Here is a 19465-nt window from a genome sequence, read left to right as displayed (position 1 = left end):
GTAAAATAAAGGCAGACAGGTTAATTCATTATAATATTTTGAAGCACTAAGCAATATGACTGGATTGTAAGTTATATTTTAACCATATTTTCAGCTGTGCAGTAGGTGCCAGTGGTTTCAACAGTCCTGAAAGTGTTTTTGACATCTTAACAGCAAAACCTCTGAGCAATTTACTCTTCCTGTCAGCATTAAAAGCTGACTGCTGAAAAGCATTCAGATGAGGAAAGATGTGAAATATTCCTTATTCCTCACACAGAACTTTGTGCCCTTTAAATTTTGCATTTCATAAATAATTAGTAATTAGACTGAAAATTTCTATTCACTCCAAAACATTCACATTTAAGACATTTCACATGCACAACACTACTGTCCCTTTTAAACTAGAAAAGCAGACACTCTACTGAAAGCTAAGTATTTGAAAGTTCCAGGTTTCTTAATCTTTCCAAAGATATAAAGTGTTCAGAAACAAGGTAGTAAATACATTAGCGCTGCCCCACTTCCAAACTTTTGGAGTACAGTAACTATTTTATTAAACTTCACATTTTTGTTCAGTAGAAAACCAGTGTACCATATTTTTATCCCTTTCTATTTTCCTCATAGGTGTATTCTCTTAAAGTCTGTTATATTTGTGTGTTCTTTAAAGAATACATGTAGGGTTAAGAGTCCTATCAGTCCTGAAATAAATATAGGGAGCTATTTGCAACAAGTAGCCTTTCTGAGGTTTTCAGAAGGGCTAGTAACCATCTGTATGTTTAAGACAAAATAATTTCAATGAAAGCATCAATTTAAGATTTGTTTGTGCATACACAACAGATTGTACTTAGTAACCCTCATACAGTCTCCTTAAACTACTGATTTCTGACAAGCTAAAACCATGAAGAAATGATGTGCTGAGCTTCAGAAAACTGCCATGAGCCATTCTACACATAGTGCTAATTACATCAGGGTTGGTAAAGCTGTGGTTCTTAAACCCCATCAAAATTCATCTACGCTTTGAAACAGACCTAACAGTTGTTTTGAATGCTGAATAAGAATATTCAGCATTCAAAGAGATTCTGCTAATACAAAAGTCAGTTATCTTGCTATTTTACCTGAATTCAAGTAGAGTGTATGTTCACAGCATTCTTCTATAATTACAGTTTCAAAGCTTACCCAGCCAACAGTTAAGAATTAAACTCCAAGTTTGGCACATACAGCTGTTTTCAGGAGTGTCCCTTTATTTTATTACAACACTGTTAAGAACAATGATCCCATCACCAAGCGTTAACCTGACTGGCAGCTATTCAAGGTGCTTTATCTCAACTTCACACGTGTGGGTTGCACCTTGCCTATGACTGAGGCACATAAGGCGCTGTGCAGAAGTACAACAGTTCAGACACTAGAGGACAGTCTGTTCATTTGACTGAATCTCTAGATTTGTAGTGCACGTTCCACATAGCTTCCTTTCTCTTGCACTAGAATTCAAGTTTGTAAGCTGATGAATCCACTTTCGGGAAGCTTCTCTTCAGATTAAAGATTTCTTTGAACCAGTTGATTTTTTTTTTTCCCCTTCTACATAAGTCTCAAAGCGTTGCAAGAATTCTTGAAAATGAGATAATTAATGTCAGTACTGTCTGTCCAACACCAAAGACAAGAGCTTCTAAGGGAGCCATATTCTTTCCTGCTACTCTGTAAATCCCAGCTACTGCAGCACCTAAGAATCACAAGAAAAACAATGATCAAATCACAGAAAAAGCCACAGCTGAAATATATGACAAATTATTTACTGTGTATATGCATCAGCTATTTATAGAACATTACCAAACACTGTATTACTTCATGGAGTTCTAGAATTACTAGCTTTGGTTGTATTTTTCTAGTTATGCAAGTCCTTCAGGAATGATTTTCTCAACTGAACCAGATTAACTTTTCCAACATCAGTTTAAGAAAATTGAATCTTGCCGTTTCCCTGTAGACATCTTCAAATAATTTTTACATTTCTGCCTTCTGCTAATTTGAAAAGGTAGCAAAAATCTCCTCTAAAAATTGACTAAGTCCAAAGTGTGGTTTAATAGTGCTTGTATAGGCAGGGAGAAGACAACAGTAGTAAAACTGTTAGTGTCTACAAAATAACTGTAAACACACATCTATCAGCTTCATTTAATATTTCAGTTGAATAACCTGGTCATATTGTGTCAGTTTAGTTTTGACTTAAACTACTAAACTGTTAAAAATTGTTTGGCAAATCAAGCAAAACATGAAAAAGGTCAAATTATTGCATTGTTATTCATGAATGTGTACGAGAGGAAACTTCTAACCAATATGATTACATTTTGAGCTATAACACATTAAAAATTGAGACCATTTTTCTTGTACAGTTGTGTGCAAATTCCCATTTGAAGTATAACATCCAATGGCCAGGATAAACCAGAAACAAAATACTGCACTGCAAACAAAGCCAGGTGCTACTAACTCCTTTCTACTGTCTTTCACATACTGAATTTATCACGTGCATTTGAACAACAAAAGTCACAGAGCAAATGTATAGCTGTGACGTCTTGGAGCAAATGCCTGAGAAAGAGATAGGTCTTTGTATCAATCAGTCAAAAAAATAACATGCTAATGATGAATAACATTTTCTGTTCAAACAACTTCTGAGCCTCTTAAGGATACTAAAATGTTCATTCAAAAATGAAATACAGGCTTGTATATAGCTGTACCCATAGGTAAAAAATTTACTCAATCCAAACCTCAAAAGTTCACCTAGAATGAAGCTTTTATTTAATATTTTCTGAACTAGTATTTTCTTTATAGTGCTTGCTTTCCTTGTGTAAAGAACAAGGATTGTTTATTGTCCTTTATTTCAGAATGAATGAATTTTTCCTGAAGACTAAAACCCAAAATTTAATTATAGATCTTCAGTAGATATAGTCGCAGATGCTATCTAATCATAATTAAATGCTTTCAGAGATCACAGAGGCTTTTTCAGGCTCAAAGAAAACTGAAAAGCCACCACAATTTTTTTAAATAATAGGCAAGAGTTAAAAAAATTTGGTGTTTTCTTGGTTTTGCACAGTGACTAACAGGAATAGTCTGCTGAAGTGATCAAAAACCCATTAGTGACACGGAAATACATTAAGTCCCAACAGATTTTCTGAAAGTACAATCTGTATCCAAATCATATGACATCTTAAAAAAAGTAACACCTCATTTTAAAAAAAATTTTAGGAAGACTAGAATTCACTAATAATAGTGTTTGTAAATACTCTTATGGCCACAATTAATCAGACTGTTAGGTAAGTTTTGGGGTTTGGTTTTCTTTTTTTTTTTAATTGTTGTTTTCTAAAAAACATATTCTGTAAAGTATATTTTGTCAGAAATATCTCACCAGAAGGCTAGCCTTATGGTATTTCACTCAGCTACCTTGCATAAGCTTTTCCATTTGTTGCTTGACTATCTGCTGTCAAAAACTGAAAGAGATCCTTTAGACTGAGTCCAGTACTGACATTAAAATTACTTTAGTGATTGAACTCTCAGAGTGAATTCAAATCAGCCAAATTAGGATACCAGAATTTGATGCTATTAGTTAATCAATAACAGAAATTTTTGCCTTCTTGAGAAAACACTGAGATATTCTGGAAAATATCAATAATAAAAACATAAAAATTTGGTAGTTTGACAACTACGTATTTATACTCAAATAACAGTGTGCAATACAACCTGTAATGCATAACCCAGTATAATTGGTATAGAGCCAAAGTATACTACAATAGGCTGCCAATGAGGGAAATGAGAATATGTCACCAAAAAGGAGTGTGCTTGGCGAGAGGAGGAAGAACAGTCCCTTCTGGATGAAATACAGCTAAAATCCTTGCCTCAAACTGTCTGACATTTACCTGTTCTTGGTTGGTTTGTTGGGTTTGGGTTGTTTTTTTTTGACAGTATCCATTGCTATGTAATAAATTTTTCATACCTTTTTTAATAACCATTAAGTTCTGTGATTTTTCAAAGCCTAGAAATTGAGAGGTTTCCTACTTTTCTATATGCTGGTAAAAAGATCCCAGAAGGCCAGAAAGTTTGAAAGATCTACCTGAGCAAAATTAAACTTGCATTATTTAATAATCTATACTGCATTCATTCACCCACACAAACGATGCAAAGGACTGGAAATACAAAATGGAAATTGAAGTCAGTTTGCTATTTCATTTTCTTAAGCATTGGTCCAGGCATAACCAAACAACTAAATACTTCAACTTGCATCCCAGTTTGCAGCACAATAGCTATTAAAAAACCTCTCTTTAATATTTTATCACCATAATTCGTCTTCAGAAGCTCCCCACAGAATTTCTTTCAGTATGAAACAACCCAGTGCTGTCCAGAAAGAAAAAATACCTGAAAGTAAAAGTATTTGGCTAGCCAAGTTACAATGCTCTGTGCAGAAACTTTGGGAACAGCATAACAAGTCTACAGACTAAGCTTGGAGAAATTCTCAAGTGAATTTACACATAAACAGTACTGCTTACTTGTTAAATGTTTTGACCTGCAAAATTGTATGCCAAAAATACAACTGTGTTGCTCTTCTTTTTATGCATAGATAAAAGACACAAAGTACTTTCATTTGAGAAACACTGAAACTGAACCTTCCCCACCACAGAATACTGTAAAAGTCTCTGCTTTGATATTCCAGCATCACATTTCCTATCTTCAGTTCTTCAGAAATGCTCATGATTGACCTTGTAACAGGGCCACTGCCATTTTAATCATAGGACAAAAATCAGCATAACTTGTAATGTAAGGCACTCAACTGGTTCTACCACACCTTAGCAAAAAAAAAAAAAAAGTAGAGTTATACTGAACTATGCTGTGTTAAATGATGGAAATTCTAGGCTGAGAAATATACAGCAATTAAAACAATCTTTTGAGGAAAGTCTTAATGAAACTTTTCACAAAATTTGCATTTTTTATTTAACCTTGAAAACCAACAGGCAAGAAGGACTTTCAGTATCAATAAGAAATACTCTGTCACAAATCATCCATGAATGTGCCCAAAGGTGTAGTGATACCAATATTTTGAAAATCTGGGCAGTACACAAAAAAGTGGGAATGAAAGGCAGAAAGGCTTGCCTAGAGACTATATGATGGTTGCTAGATTTACAGTTCCTTACCCTCAAAGGCCTTTCATGTTAGACCATCTTGTCAACAACACTGAAGACCTTTGGGCAGAAATTACTGCTCAGGTTAACATAGGCCCCATTCAATCCATTGATTTTAATGTTGAGAACTGCTTACCAGCATTATTTCAGACAACGAAGCACAAGCTTCTTTCCTGTAAAAATAGTATTCACTATTTCTTTTTCGCGCACCCAAAACAGAAAATTCACCATGCTCCTATTTGCTTGGGAAAGCTACAGTAGTCTGTAAGTTAGATAAACGTAGCTGAATATGATAAAGGCAAAGACTGAATAAAGTGTCCTACTGATCTTACGGCATGTATTTCACTATTGACACAGATAACAGAATCTCTTAGGAAAGATGGAAAAACAGTATCCGATACCAATAACTCTACACAAAAACAGCTAAGCAGCATTTCTTCAAAATGACCTTGGCAATATCACTTGTGTGCCATATTTGGTCAGGTGTAATGCTTCTGCACTTTACTACATAAAATACTCCTGCTTTCTGCAATGTTTTAATATGAGTATAGGTTTTAACTACAGCTCTGTAAACCTTTCAGCATTCTGCTTTAACAGAAAAATGGTTAGCATCTTATCTGTGGATACAGTGTCAAGAAATAAAAAAATGTCTAAAATGTATCTCAAGTAGTAGGCATTAGACTAACACCATAAGAAACTCTGTAACAGATGCCCTTCCCAAAGAGCATTTTACCTAGAACAACAGCACAGCTTTTTTTTTTTTTTTTGGGGGGGGGGGGGGGGGGGGGGAGCGGGGCAGGGTGCGCGCAGGGAGGAAGAAGTCTAATGGCCTTTCTCCCTACCCCAAATGAAGTAGAAAGTAACATTATGGGCAAGCCAAGACTGGAAACTTCTTTCAAATCCATGAGCCAAGTTTAACAAATTTTCTTAGCTGTAAATCACTACCTACAGTGCACCTTTATTTCTTTTAAAAGAGCAACATCCTATCTAGGTGCAATTTAAAAACCTCCAGCAGGCCCAAGAAAACGAGCAGGAATTCAGCCTTGCAACCAATGGAATCAGGACCTCATTTCCAAAAGAAACTCGTGGCTTTAAGGGGACTAAGAGGTGATCTTGATCAGAACCCTTTGACAAAAAAATCTGCAACAAAAATGGTAGGACAAGACTGCTCTTCCTGATCCCAAAAAGATATTACCTGCTGAGCATACACCTTTTGAATAGCTTTGTACCCAACATTTCCAAAAATGAAAGAGTAGGATGATTTCTGCACTCCTCTGACAATTTATAGTAGTTTTATCTTTACACAATAGAAGAGCAACTCAGCTGTCATTATCATTAAGATAGCTATATAACTAAGGCAAAATCCTTAACAATTAACAAATCACTAAGAAAAAGGATTTTTTTCTTTTTAGAAATTAGATGTAAAATAAGAAAAAACCCCAACAAAACAAAAGACAGACTTACTGGTTATCATTGCTCCAGTTATAGAACTCAGAAATCCAATACTGACCACAATGACAGAGATCAGCCTCCCCTGCCTATGCCTCTGCAGCATCACAAACATTAATACTCCCACAGCACCATGGACAAAGAGAGAGGAGAAGAGAGCCCAGAGGAAAACCCAGTACCACATCTCTGAAAGAAAGCAGTCGAAAAAAGAGTTAATATTTCTGAGACAAGAACTTTTAAGAAACATTAAAACATTACATATAATCAACAGTAAGAGAAAAGCAATACTGATTTTCATCTTAAAAGGAAGCAATGTGACAACATCAGCATGTGCTCAAGATACTTTCCCCCTTTTAGCAGTCTTTCTTAAAGGAATAATTCTGTTATGATCAAAAATTATAAAAAGGATTCTGGCACAATTCTTAATTCAGGTGTATTATTACAAGAAGTCCACCATTCTTTTAATGGTTTCTTTAAACAACATGAACTGCAGTTTCTTACGAGGTATTGTAACTACTCTTGTAGAATGAAACATTCTCTGAAACAAAGACTAAACAAGCAAAAAGTCAAGAATTGAGTTTTTTTGGTTTGGGTTCCCCCCTCCCCCCCAAGAAGAGACAGCATCAGGTAACATAAAATGGGAAAACTTAGATTAAAGACTTCAGTTTATCTACCCAGGAGCTGTAGTAGAGTGTTGCATCAAGTTAACTTCAAAGGCACAAATAAAAACACTACAATTTTAACAAGAAATTTTAACACAGCTAACTCCTTGCTTCTAATTGCTTAGTACAGAACTTCATAGAGACAGGTAGTCACTATTATTTAAATTACTAAGCAAGGACAAGAGATCATAAGAATGTGTGGAGTACAAACATTTCTCTGAAGAATGGCAGACATGATCATTACCTTCAAAGAAAAGAGCAGGAACCATCAATGAAGCTACATAAGAATTAAAGAACCTCTCTCACTTGGTGGTAATTTTCTAAAAACATTTACTATAACTCAAGAGTGGTGAAATGCAAGAAAAGGGAAAAATTTTTTTTTTTTTTTTGACGTCAACTACAGTAGGTATATATCGTCACAGAATTCGGCAAATTGGGACACATTCCTAATTGACATAATCCCATGAAACTGTCATTAATTCAGAGTTTTTGCTGCAGTTCCCCCTCAAAAAACCCAATACGGCTTGCTTACAACAGCAGGATACTTACTGTTTATGAGGTGAGCCTGTATTATTGCAGCTTGACACACATCAGTCATTGCGCAGAAATATGACCCAATTAGCTAACTTAAAAAATACTTAGCAGCTCAAACAAAACATACTGTGAAAGAATGCTGAGAAAGAATGGTTGCTACACAACCACCACAGTCCTTTGAGTCCAATGTCGATATTGTATGTATATCCATAGCACAAATACAGAGTTTAAGCTTTTTCATTTAGCAGTACTTTCAGAGTAGACTGAACCCTTCCCCTTTCATACAGGCATAAAAGACAAAACCATGTCATAGGACTTACAACTCCTCTAAATTATGGTAACCAAAAAGCTCTCTTAAGAGAGCAGCCAGGAAGGTGGGTGGTAAATCTACATTCAATTAATACTTCAGCTGTATTTCAAGATGTAACTTCTCTTTCTGAGTACTTGGATATATGCATACATATATTGAGGGTGGCTCCAAGCAGCTCTCCTCAGATCCTCCATCCCTTCACCCCTGGCCCCAAGTTGGGTCTCAAAAATCATTGCAGGAGTATAATGACCACAGTACTGTTCCACTAAATGTCTCATTCTCAGAAGCTACTGTGACAGGACAGTGGCAAGAGTGCCAAGTAGTCACTCTACAAATACCTGACAACCCCCTCACTAACATTAAGAAAGATTGACTGATTGCTGATCTAATCTGCCATGGTCATGGATAGTTTGGGAGGGGAACCTCTCCCACAGTCCTAGCAGGCCTTGTCCGTTAACACAGCTTGGGTGTTCCCGTTTTTTTTTTCTAGTGGAAGCAAATAAGCAAGGAGATTAGCCAAAGGATCTATCAATATAGAACCCGGCAGCCCTGCCAGACCTACAGTTTGACCATAAGGAAATAAGCCTTAGGAGATGGGAAAAAAGTTTACTTTCCTGCAAATGTAAATCACAAACAACTTTGGGCAGGAAAACCCTGGTCAGGAACACTTTCATTCTTCCAGCATACATCAGAAGAGCTACCAGGAAAGACCCTTTCATTGAAAGATGTCACAAAACCAGATTCCTAACAGCTCAAAACACTATTCTACCAAAATAACAACAACTAAGCTCCTATCTCATGGAGGATCACTTCCTTGAGCACCAAGTAGACTGTTAGCAGATACTTAATTTTAGAGGTATGAACTGAGCAGACTACAGTTCAGCAATAGACTGAACAGGTCGTCAAGTCTCAACCACTTTGGCAACACTGGCAGTGAAAAAAAACCCACAAGGTCTATGTTCCACTTCACCATATGAATAACCATGAAGAACAAAAGTTAGAGAAAAGAACTCTAATATGGGAATTAAGAATGTATCTAGTAGGCAAGAGCAAGCATTTCCTTGCTTGCAGATGTTGATCTCTGAAGACCTTCAATCCTAGAAGATATGTGCATATCTTAGATCTTCTATTTTAGTTCTCCACAGTACCGTGGTTGAGCCCATCTCCCAGGTTATTCAGAGATGCATGAAACTAAACTGCTGGCAAGTTAATGTGATATTGAATGCACCATTTTGAAAGATAACTTGTTCTTACACAGAAGAGGATGCTTTGCCTTATCTGCCAGTAAATACTGTAGTGGAGATGCTACTTATTTTCTGGACACAGCACCCTTTCCTGCAATTAAGTCTGTCACACAATTTTCATACCACTCGGATTATACTGATATGCAAAATACTCAGTAAGAGAGGGGCCTGGATCATCAGGACAGAGTGCTGACGATGTTCTTGACCCAAACTTTCATTTTTCTTGACTAAGACGGATGTAAGAGATGAAACAACAACTACCAAGAAAAAGTGAGGGCCTATTGCAATATTACTGGAGTAAAGATAACCTGATACCCCAGTGATGGACTCTGAGAATACATATTTCAAATCTGCAGTTGAAGAAAACGCTTGGTTCTTATGTAAGGTTACATGACAACTGCAGGCTTCTAAGATCGCCAAACACTCCATAACTACGTCAACCGTGTATTGGTTAGTATTATCCCATCAGTTCTTCCACAGTCTGAAAACAAACTTCTGGAAGGTGTGCTGTTGTGGATACTGAATTCAGGCAGGTATCAACTGATTTAATAAAACTGCATCAGAATGAGACAAACTTGTCCCTTTTAACATGAAGCCCAAGAACAGAATACAGTTATTTCAGGTGAGAGGGGACCTGCGATTATGGCAGCCTATTCAGCAGCCAGTTATTCTGAAGTGAACGGCCAATACGTAGCTATACTACGAGGAGGAGAAGCAAAGCTCTTGATACTGTCTCTCTGCAAATGTATCTGAGGGACAGTCCCAGGACACTGAAAGCTACACTTTCAGTCATTCTCTCCTAAAATGCTATTGCAGCTGAAAAGCTTGAAAGCGGACCAAGAAAGTCTATTGGAACTTGACTCTGTTAGACACCGTCATTCCCTGTAATTTCCACAGGGTTTACTAGGCACTGCATCACCTTTTAGGAAATCAGTATTTGTGGTCATTGTCGACCCTCACCAGGTAGAAAAGGCAATTGATTTCCAGCTTAGGAAGACTTATTAGGATGACTGTATTTTTAGAAGAAAAGGAAAGATTACGGGAAGTCTGGCTAACTACTCCCCTGTAACTAAGAAACCAAAAATATTTACAAACGCTTACACAACAAAATAGCTGCATAGTGAGCAACTATCTCAGGTCTTACTTATGTTCCAAATAAGGCTCAAGGAAAATTAGCATCACCCCTCACTTCATATTTAGGGCAGGAGACATGAGAATAGAACCAGCCTCAAATGTCCTGTTGGATAAAGGAATATAAACTTGAGTTCTTTGGTACACACTTTCTTCCTCTACTCCTTAAAAGCAACACGTATTGAATGCATTCAAAAGGAAATTAGAGAACATCCAGAAATATTCCTCGTTCCACACAAATGCAGCTGTAGCGTTTAACAAAACCAGTTATAAACCACCACTTCACAGAGGCTTAGGTTTCCAAGTCAATAGCATTGTAAAGTCAGTGACGCAAGAAATATAGGTAGCGTTAAACATACCTGCAATAACCCAGTACCTTCTTATTATAAATTATCCATAATAGCTTATAATTTTGCCAAACTGACTGTAGATGTTAACACTGGTAAGTGTTCACTTCAGAAGAGTTGGAGGGAGGGAACACCTTCATGTCCAGCTGAAGATAAGAGGGAGGAAGGACCAAAACTTTGTTTATTTGGGAAGGAGAGAGAAGAGGGAAGCGACAAGTATGAACAGAAGGGTTAGGGACACAGGCCTGTGATATTCCTATTTGCAGAAGGCAGGCAGCAGGGTGAGGGATACTGCAAGCAGTGTCTTTATCCTGTAAGTAGGCAAATTACTTTAGATCATCTTCTATTTGGAGTTGTTTTTTATTTGGGCAACTCCGTCAAGTACATATGCTCTAGATTATCCACTCTACACCAACTTACATACCTAAATTTGTTAAATGAAAGTAGCTGAAAAAAAAACTTTTCTTCACCAAGTTACTAGACAAGCTATGAGCAGAGAGACTAGAAGGGGAGGGGTTGTCCTTCTCCTCCCCTCACACACATTCTTGCTAAAGCTTCTCACCTGCTGCAACAAGAACTGGATTTTAAAAGGGAAGGAAGAGAAAAGTCTCCCTGAACAGGAAACAAAGTACAACTCTGCCACTTCGTCTTGTGGTTGGAACTATTCTAGCATCTCCCCTCAGTACCAAGATACCTCTAATTTCCTAGAGATTCGTTATTAGGTTTTTCTTTTTTTTTTTTGAATGGTTGTTATTAGCAATGCATAGACAATAATTTATATTGTTGCATCCTGATACAAAATAAAGGAATAATCACACTACTCAAATATTCTGGGATCTGGGATGACAGCTTACCTAATCATCATATGGCAATAGTATTTCAAAATCTGATATTAAAGAAATTGAGAACTTGATCACAGAAAGCTTTTTAACCATCAATTAGATCACACCTTTCTCTTGCAGAGTTGGCCTTTCTAGTGAGGGATTCAATGGAACACAGCAACATATCTTCCAGAAAACTTACACAACATACAAAATCAGAGCCATAATTTATAAACCTTTTATCAGTCATCTTCGTCATGTTAAAGTAGCTGTTAAAAAAACCTGAAAGATCTGTAATTCAGAGAATCGCATCATTTGACTATTTCACGTAATTGTTTCCTGTTCTTTAGCTACAGACTATACATTTAGCAAGAGATTACATATTTATTAGCAATTCTTCTGAATGCAAGAATTTTCTTTATCTTCCTGATTAGATATCATCCACTTTGTTAAACCACCACCTCACTTCATTAAAACATCACCTGAGTCCTAGAAGCTGAAACAGGACAAATGGCTTTTGGGCACCTTCCCTAGGAAAGGCAGGAAGAGTCATCCTTTCTTATCCTCCTTTATTTATTCTTTTTATGCCTGGTAGTTCAACACACTCACTTATTTACTTCTGCTCATTAATTGGGCCAGTGATGAAGACAACTGAGTAAGCTGGTTAACATGGACGACCAAGGTAAGGAGGACAGCCAATCTTTTAAGCAAACTAGACGAGGCTTCAAGCTCCATAAGCCCAGAGGACAATGTAGTCATTCTTACCCTGACAGGTTGAGGGCAGAGAACTTTAAGCACAGGCATTTCTGAGTGGAAGAGTTCAAGGTTCTGTAAAATTCAGTATCATCTAACTCCAGAATCATGATGATAGATGACACTTAGAAAAAAGTGTGCTAGAGTAACACTGAAGGAAGCAAAGAATGAGTTGGGGATAACACTGAGAGATGCCACTAGAGAACAGAGAAAGAGAATGTGGACCTCTGAACACAAATGGTCAAGACTTTGCTTGTTCAAAAATAACTGAGTAGTAGAAAGATTGCAACACCTCTAAGGAGGAGGAAGTGAGACTAAAGTGTCTTAAGAACATGCTGGTACAACTATTTATGTCCTATATACTGATTGATACTTTAAGAGGTATAAACTTACCTACATTATCATCATTGCTACCTTGATAAAAAAAGCACACTGTCAAAAAATTTCAGTCTTTGTGTAGCTATACTAATTAGCTTGCTCTTTTGATGATATGAGCTGCACATATGGAGTACTTTGCTAGTATGGTAATAATGATTTAGCTTTATCTGGCAGAGTGCTCCAAATACTAACCTAGCCTCAGTTTATTTAGTCATGCCCTCACAGAGCTACCCTAAAGAGACATGAATAGAATAAAATTTTAAGAAGCCCTCCCAACCTCCTTTGCTTGGCCCTAAGAAAGTTTCAGAGCTTACTTTCAGTGTATCCAAATTACTTTAAGTAGCCAAAACACAATTTATTTGTATCAAAACTCCACAGTTCCCAAAGAAATACAGGGAACTAGGAAAGATCCAGTACTTACTAGCTTACAAGCACAGTGACATCCACTCTATTGCATAGATGACATAGCTTTTCTAGTAAGGACAACTGAGATCCATTTTTCAGGTTTATTTAAAATTCTTAGCACTTAACCACCATCTTAAATCTTGTTTTCAGTTTATGTTCCTTTCCACTGGTTTGACTTGAGTGGCGATTTTTTCTACCAGAAAAGCTGCAAGGCTCAAATAACGTGTAATTCATACCCTGTCACTCCAGTTTTAGAGTACTATTTTGTTAATTTAGGTATTTATACATATCATACATACATTATGCTTATGTACTATATATTCACATCATACATATTAGTGTAGGCTTACACAACCTTAAAGATCAGAGAGTTTTTAAAGCATGCTACAGTTTAGAATACCATTCATACCACTTTCATCTTATCAAAACTTGAAATTGCACTCCATCAACAGCTTCATCTTGGGCAAATAAAAAAGTGCAAAGTCAACACACAAAGTATATAAATGCTAACATTTTCAAATATTTTCTATATATATGAACATGCTGTCCTACTGCCACTCAGCTTCAGTAACCATGGAGTACCTCCTTAGTCCTTCATCTTCCTTTTCCTCTAGTCCTTAGCTTGTTTTGCCAGATGAATAATGATTGCCTGTTACATTTCATAAATCAAGACTGATTACTCCAAAAGAAAGTATCTCTCTCGAGATTCTAATCTATGTACCCAGCCTACCACTATTAGCTACAGAGTTGAATCAAGCAATAAGTATCTGTACTGTGAATACAAAGATACAAATATAAGTCAACAAGGTAGCACATGTTGAAATTTGAATTAAGAAACTGTATAATGTTATATTCCTGTAGACTTATAAACTCAAAGCACTCAGATACAGAAATGACAGTATATTATACCTGCAAATGTAACTCAGCTCTTCACATGTCACAGTATTTTCTTTATTACTGGGTCCTTAATTATTGTATTAACTGGTACTTTCAAAGTTAACAGGACTATACAGTCAAACTGTTGTTTGGAGATGCTAAAGTTTTTGCTGCATTAAGTGGAAGAGAAGTACTCTCTGAAGAGCATTTAAATAATAAATTACAGACTAGTCCTCTCAAATTACAGGGTAGGGGACAAAGACATAAACCAGACAACTCGGGACAAATGAGTACAGAATGGAGCTTAGCAAAAAAAAAAAAAAATATAACAGACAAGGAGCATCTTCTATGTGACACCCATATTCTCTTATAAATGTTCACTTTCAACAAATTCAGGATTTATTACTGTCCAGCACTTTAAAATTATAGACTTTTATTTCAAAGTGTATAAAACCAGTTGGTGGAGTCTTGAGCTCCTCATCTTAGGACACTGGGGCATTGGGAGGAAGAGAAAGATGACTCTGACTTTAGAAGTCATACGGTACAACACAAGCTTTTTTTTTTCCCCCATGAACTACTCTGTACACAGTGGGACAGAGAAAACAACATTCTCCCCCCACTTCCTCAGTGGCTAATATAAAACCCGCTCAGACCAGAAGCTTACACCTTTGGAATGTGCAATAACTAGACGTAAATAAAACATCTACATTGGTTACAGGAAGAGTAGAAATATTGCTAAGTTCTTTATTGTGGAAGTAGCCTTTAAACAAATAATTTATTTTAATGGGCACTCAAACTGGGATTTTTTTTCAGTTCAGATTCAGCTATTATCTGACTTGTTCTAGTAAACCCTGATCTACCACTAACTCTAAAACACAACCAGTTCATATAAAGGGGCTGTTCTTGAGATTCACTGGAGGAGGTAAAACAGAGTGAGGTAAAAGCCACCTCTCCCATGGTTACTAGAGCCTTACCTCCACCTCCCAAGTGAAGGCAGGAAGCTATGAAGCAAAGTATATCATGTTGGTGGGCCTAGGTTCAGCTACAAAGAACAGTGCTTGCAGCTTTAGCTATCGCAGGGTGTGATGTGTATGTGGCAGGAATTAAATTGGCTGTGGTCTCCTGGGTATTTTGGGCCATATATGAAAGACAAGATTTCTTGTTTATGTTGAACCTGAATCAGATATATAGTATAAAAATAATGGCTCAGCTTCTCATTAAGGGGGAAAAAAAGCCCACCAAAATTAAATCATTAAGGTTTGAAGCATTCCTGATTTAGGCTGAAGTTCATATCAGGTCCCTGTTGAAAGTTTTGGAAAATTAATATATTTTAAGAAGGATGCTGATAAAATTTTACAACTTTGCGCAAGTGTAATCAACATAGTTTATCTAAAGAAGATAATTTTTTACTTGTGCAACTTAAAAGCCAAGTCCAGACCACAACTTTAAGTCCAAAAGTAAACATAAAGCAGTCTTAAAGAATATTCATGGAACACTGTATATTTATGAATTTCTTTCCCAGTAGTCTGAAGAAGTTTCTCCTTATACCTTACAGAGATGCAAAAGGGAATGAGTTTAGTTAAACAAGACAAACTCATTCACACACCTATTTTCTTAGCATGGAAAACCCAGAATTTCTGGTTTTGAAGAAAGTTTACTTTGGTAAGTATTTTAGGAAGGGTTTACGTAAGTTTAATAACAGCTATTCGTTAATATAAATTATTATATTAAAAACAATCTCCTCATATAATCAGTAACAGTGTATCTTATATAGAAGATTTTAAATCCAGTGAAAGTTAACAACTGTTGACAGTCCATAAGAACATCCAGCACAACAGGTTATGGCTATAAGGACAACCTGTGTTTAAGCACCAATTCAGAAACTGTAGTGCAACCACAACTGACACTGACATATTCTCCAACAATCTTACAACAGATAAATAATTATTTTTCATATTCTTTAAATTAAAAAGAAAAACTATTCCACATTAAAAATACCTTGTGCAACCCCTTGTTATATTGCAAAATCACTAAGAAACAAACTGTTTTGCTTACTTAACACTCCGCACTGAATTTCATAGAAACGCCTATGTTGCATAATGCTCTAATAAGAAAAAATTTATAGAGGATGTCTGGCACAAAGACAAGTTAAATCCATTGTGAACTTTTTCCTTTAAGAGTACAAAATGTATTTTTATAATAAGCATGCAAAAATAACTACTCAGAAAATGAGTTGTATTAGTGTGCCACCACAGTAATACCTGGAAAATTTAATAATCAGACACACATCTTGGAAAGTTCATGGATCAAATAATAATAAAAAAATAATCTGTACAACCTTTTTATTACATTAAAAAGTATCCTGCAATTTAAAAGAACAAGAAAGATAATAAAGCCTAAGATGATCACTTTCTGTTTGCTACAGCTTCAACTTCAGCTACACCTCTATTTTCATCACACTTCTTCCACCTTGAATAGATCTTTTTTAAAAAATCAAATCTATCAATCATTACTATAGAGGGGGAAAAAAGATGGCATAATACTCTCTCATAAATATTTAAAACATATCCCCTTTACTCAACATTTTGCACTAATCTGTCACCACCTAATATACCCCCATACCAAGAAGAAAGAATTTACTCAGTAACATCTCTGCTACTGACACCAAATCCCTGCTTATTCAGAGGCAGAAGCTTACGCTTTTCTTTACACCTGGAGAGAATAGGAAATCACAAGATACCCCTCTCCACTACATGCCTTGGGTCTCACAGTAGTCCAAATCCATTTTTCAGCATGAGATGAGCGGAAAAAAGCCAGTTCTTGCCAAAGCTAGCTGAAGCTCCCCTTTCCTAACAAAGGATAAAGACCTGACTCTACTTTGGTTCACAGAATTTTTTCAGCTCAGTCTTTAAGAATCCCTGATGCTTAAGATTATGTCTATTTGTCAGGAAACATCTGCCACCACATTAACTCCCACAGCTCTCATTGTCCAGGGGTATACTCGGGGTGTGTGGGGAAGTCCCTGACTCTCACATTCATTTATCTGGTTTTTTTTTGTTTGGTTTTTATAGCTCTGACAAATGCCAATAAGCATATATCCACAAAAAGAGAGCCACTCCCCCAAACATACTCCAGCCTTCTATACATATTTATACTTTCACACGCGCTTCCTATACTTTCACAACATGCTTTACTCACACACAGGTACCCATCTATTCACTCATATACACATACCCTATGCCATTAGCCTTTTGTTATATACATACATACAAAAGTGAGTGAACACATTCACATCCTCGGCTCCTTTACTCCTGCAGGCATACCAGATAGCAGGCACGCTCACCAGTCCTCCCAAAACATAACACACAGATCCCTCTCGTTTCCGTGGACATACCAACCCCACACTCAAGCCCTCCAAGCATACACACACATTATATACACGCTCACAGAACAAGCATGTATGGACAGACACACACATGCATACAGACTCAGGAACACAAACACCAGCCCTCCCTACATGTAATACACAGGGAGACCACCCCCAGCCCTACATGCCGGTCTTACACCCACGCCCTCCATTGTGTACCACGGGGCTCGCTCTCCAGTCACGGAGCGGCTTCCCACGGCTCCCACACCGACGGCACTACTTGCCCACCTACACACAGGAGTGCACACGCATACCCACAGAACTCTACGCACTCCAGCCCTCTCGGCCCGCAGCTCGCCCCGCAGCTCGCCCCGCCGCCCCCACGCGTGTGCCAGAGCCAGCCCACCCTGCTCCCTGCATACCCACGCCCAGCCGCCCCGCCGCCGCCCAGTTACCGGTGAGGTTGCGGAGGACGGTGCCGTGAGCCCACAGGCTCAGCACTTGCTGCACCGACAGGTTGATCATGGAGTTGTCTCCCGCTTCCACCTTCATCGTGGCGGGTGGTCCAGCGGCCTCCGCCGCTCCTCAGCCGGGGGGGACGGGCGGCAGCGACGGCCTGACGACTGGGAGGCCGGACGCCTCTCGCCGCCGGACCGCGGGGCGGGAGGGCTGCGGCGGCGTCGAGGAGCAAGAGGGCGGGGAGGCGGCGAAGGGGCCTCCGCGCCGCGGGGGAGACATCGAGGACGGAGGGGGAGACGGCGGCCGGGGGCAGCCGAGCGATCGGGCCGGCCACCGGCGCTTCCCCGCGGCTCAGGGGCAGGGCAGGGCGGCCCCGAGGTGCAAGCCGGCGGCGGGGACGGACGACAAGGCCCGCGCGGACCCCATCGCCGCCTCCTTCTCCATCAGTAACGGTCGCCGCCGCCTCGCCAACGGCATCGCCACCCCGGTCACTGGCATCACCTGGAGCGGGGGCGGGGCGGCCGCGAGACTCCCTCCCTCCCTCCCTCCCTCCCTCACGCGGGCAGCTCCATGCAGCAGCGGCCCCGCCCGCGGCAGAGGGGAGAAGCCGCGCGCGCACGAGGGCGGCGGGTGCCGCCCGCGGCTCCCGGCGCGAGACGCCAGCTGCTGCCGTAGGGGAGGGAGTGGGAGAGGAGGGGGCGGGCGGCCCCGCGCAGGCGCAGCGCGAGGAGCTGGAGGGCGCGGGCGCCGCGACTCCCTCGAGTGCGTGGAAGGGGCAGGGTCCCAGTGACCGTTAGGCAGCGCACGAGCTGCGCACCTCTCCCTGATTGGCCCTCGCCATAGGGACGGGCTCACCCCACGTGCCCGTGGCACCGCCCCCCTGGCGGCTCGGGCCGTTCCCGCCGTTGGGCGGCCGGCGGGGCCGCCGGTGTCCCGCTCACCTGCCGGGCGGGACTGACCCGCGCCCGCGATGCCGTGACCGGCATCGGTGCCAGGAACAGGAACGGCAGCGGCTTTTCCACGCAGCGTGAAAACACAAAGCCCCGGTAGAGCGCGGGCGTTAGCACCTCCGCGGCGGGCACGGCGGGGTCTGAGGTTCCCCGGCCGTCTCACCGCTCGCCGCTGAGGAGGGGGGTAAGAAGGCGGCGAGCTGAGGAGACAGCGCCGAGCGATGAGTGCCGGGGGGACAGGGCGGGGCGGGACAAGGCTGGCAAGTTATGCGGACAAGGTGAGTTTTGCTTGGGAAGGCCGGAGCTGCCTGAGCTCAGGTGACAGCAGGGTGCGCGGCAGAGGAGCTGTCATCCTGAGGCAACATCCAGGCAATGCTGCGTAACGTTCCTCTCTATTCCTTTGAACCTAAGAGCTCTACAGTCAGTGCTGCTGCAGATTAAAGCCCTAAAAAGTTAGAAAACATGAGAACGCTTGAGCGAATCTTAGTTCTGTACCCATGCTTTAGTTAGTTCCTTTGCTTCATGTAATAAATGCGGTCTTTAAGCTGAACACTGCCTCTTGCAAAGCACAGGATGCGTGGTGCTTACTGATTTAAAAGCCAGCAATTTTCCCCTCCTTTCTTAAATATGTGTCCCTAGGCCATATT

The 19465-nt window shown here is 39.7% G+C and overlaps 1 protein-coding gene across 1 annotated transcript; it reads right to left on the bottom strand.

The window, feature by feature from the left end:
• Positions 1-1052: 1052 nt before the first annotated feature.
• Positions 1053-18275, bottom strand: TMEM170B (transmembrane protein 170B). The gene is made up of 3 exons (XM_050891276.1): positions 17865-18275; positions 6597-6767; positions 1053-1693 (listed from the first exon to the last, which is right to left on the bottom strand). Exons 1-3 carry the CDS (start codon positions 17959-17961, stop codon positions 1563-1565), a joined length of 399 nt encoding a protein of 132 aa, XP_050747233.1. The 5' UTR covers positions 17962-18275; the 3' UTR covers positions 1053-1562.
• Positions 18276-19465: the final 1190 nt, after the last annotated feature.

This window comes from Gymnogyps californianus, chromosome 2 (assembly GCF_018139145.2).
Source record: "Gymnogyps californianus isolate 813 chromosome 2, ASM1813914v2, whole genome shotgun sequence".
In the NCBI taxonomy this organism is placed as follows: domain Eukaryota; kingdom Metazoa; phylum Chordata; class Aves; order Accipitriformes; family Cathartidae; genus Gymnogyps; species Gymnogyps californianus.
The sequence above is the reverse complement of the archived record's forward strand: the minus strand, read 5'-3'. Positions and strand labels throughout refer to the sequence as shown.

What these genes read in the sequence shown, in the direction of transcription:
- TMEM170B (XM_050891276.1), bottom strand. Translation starts at nt 17,961, where the DNA reads ATGAAGGTGGAAGCGGGAGACAACTCCATGATCAACCTGTCGGTGCAG. An exon ending in CGTCCTCCGCAACCTCACCG is followed by an intron (nt 6,768 to 17,864) that starts GTAACTGGGCGG and finishes GCTTTCTTTCAG; the next exon opens with AGATGTGGTACTGGGTTTTC. An exon ending in AACTGGAGCAATGATAACCA is followed by an intron (nt 1,694 to 6,596) that starts GTAAGTCTGTCT and finishes TGTGATTCTTAG; the next exon opens with GTGCTGCAGTAGCTGGGATT.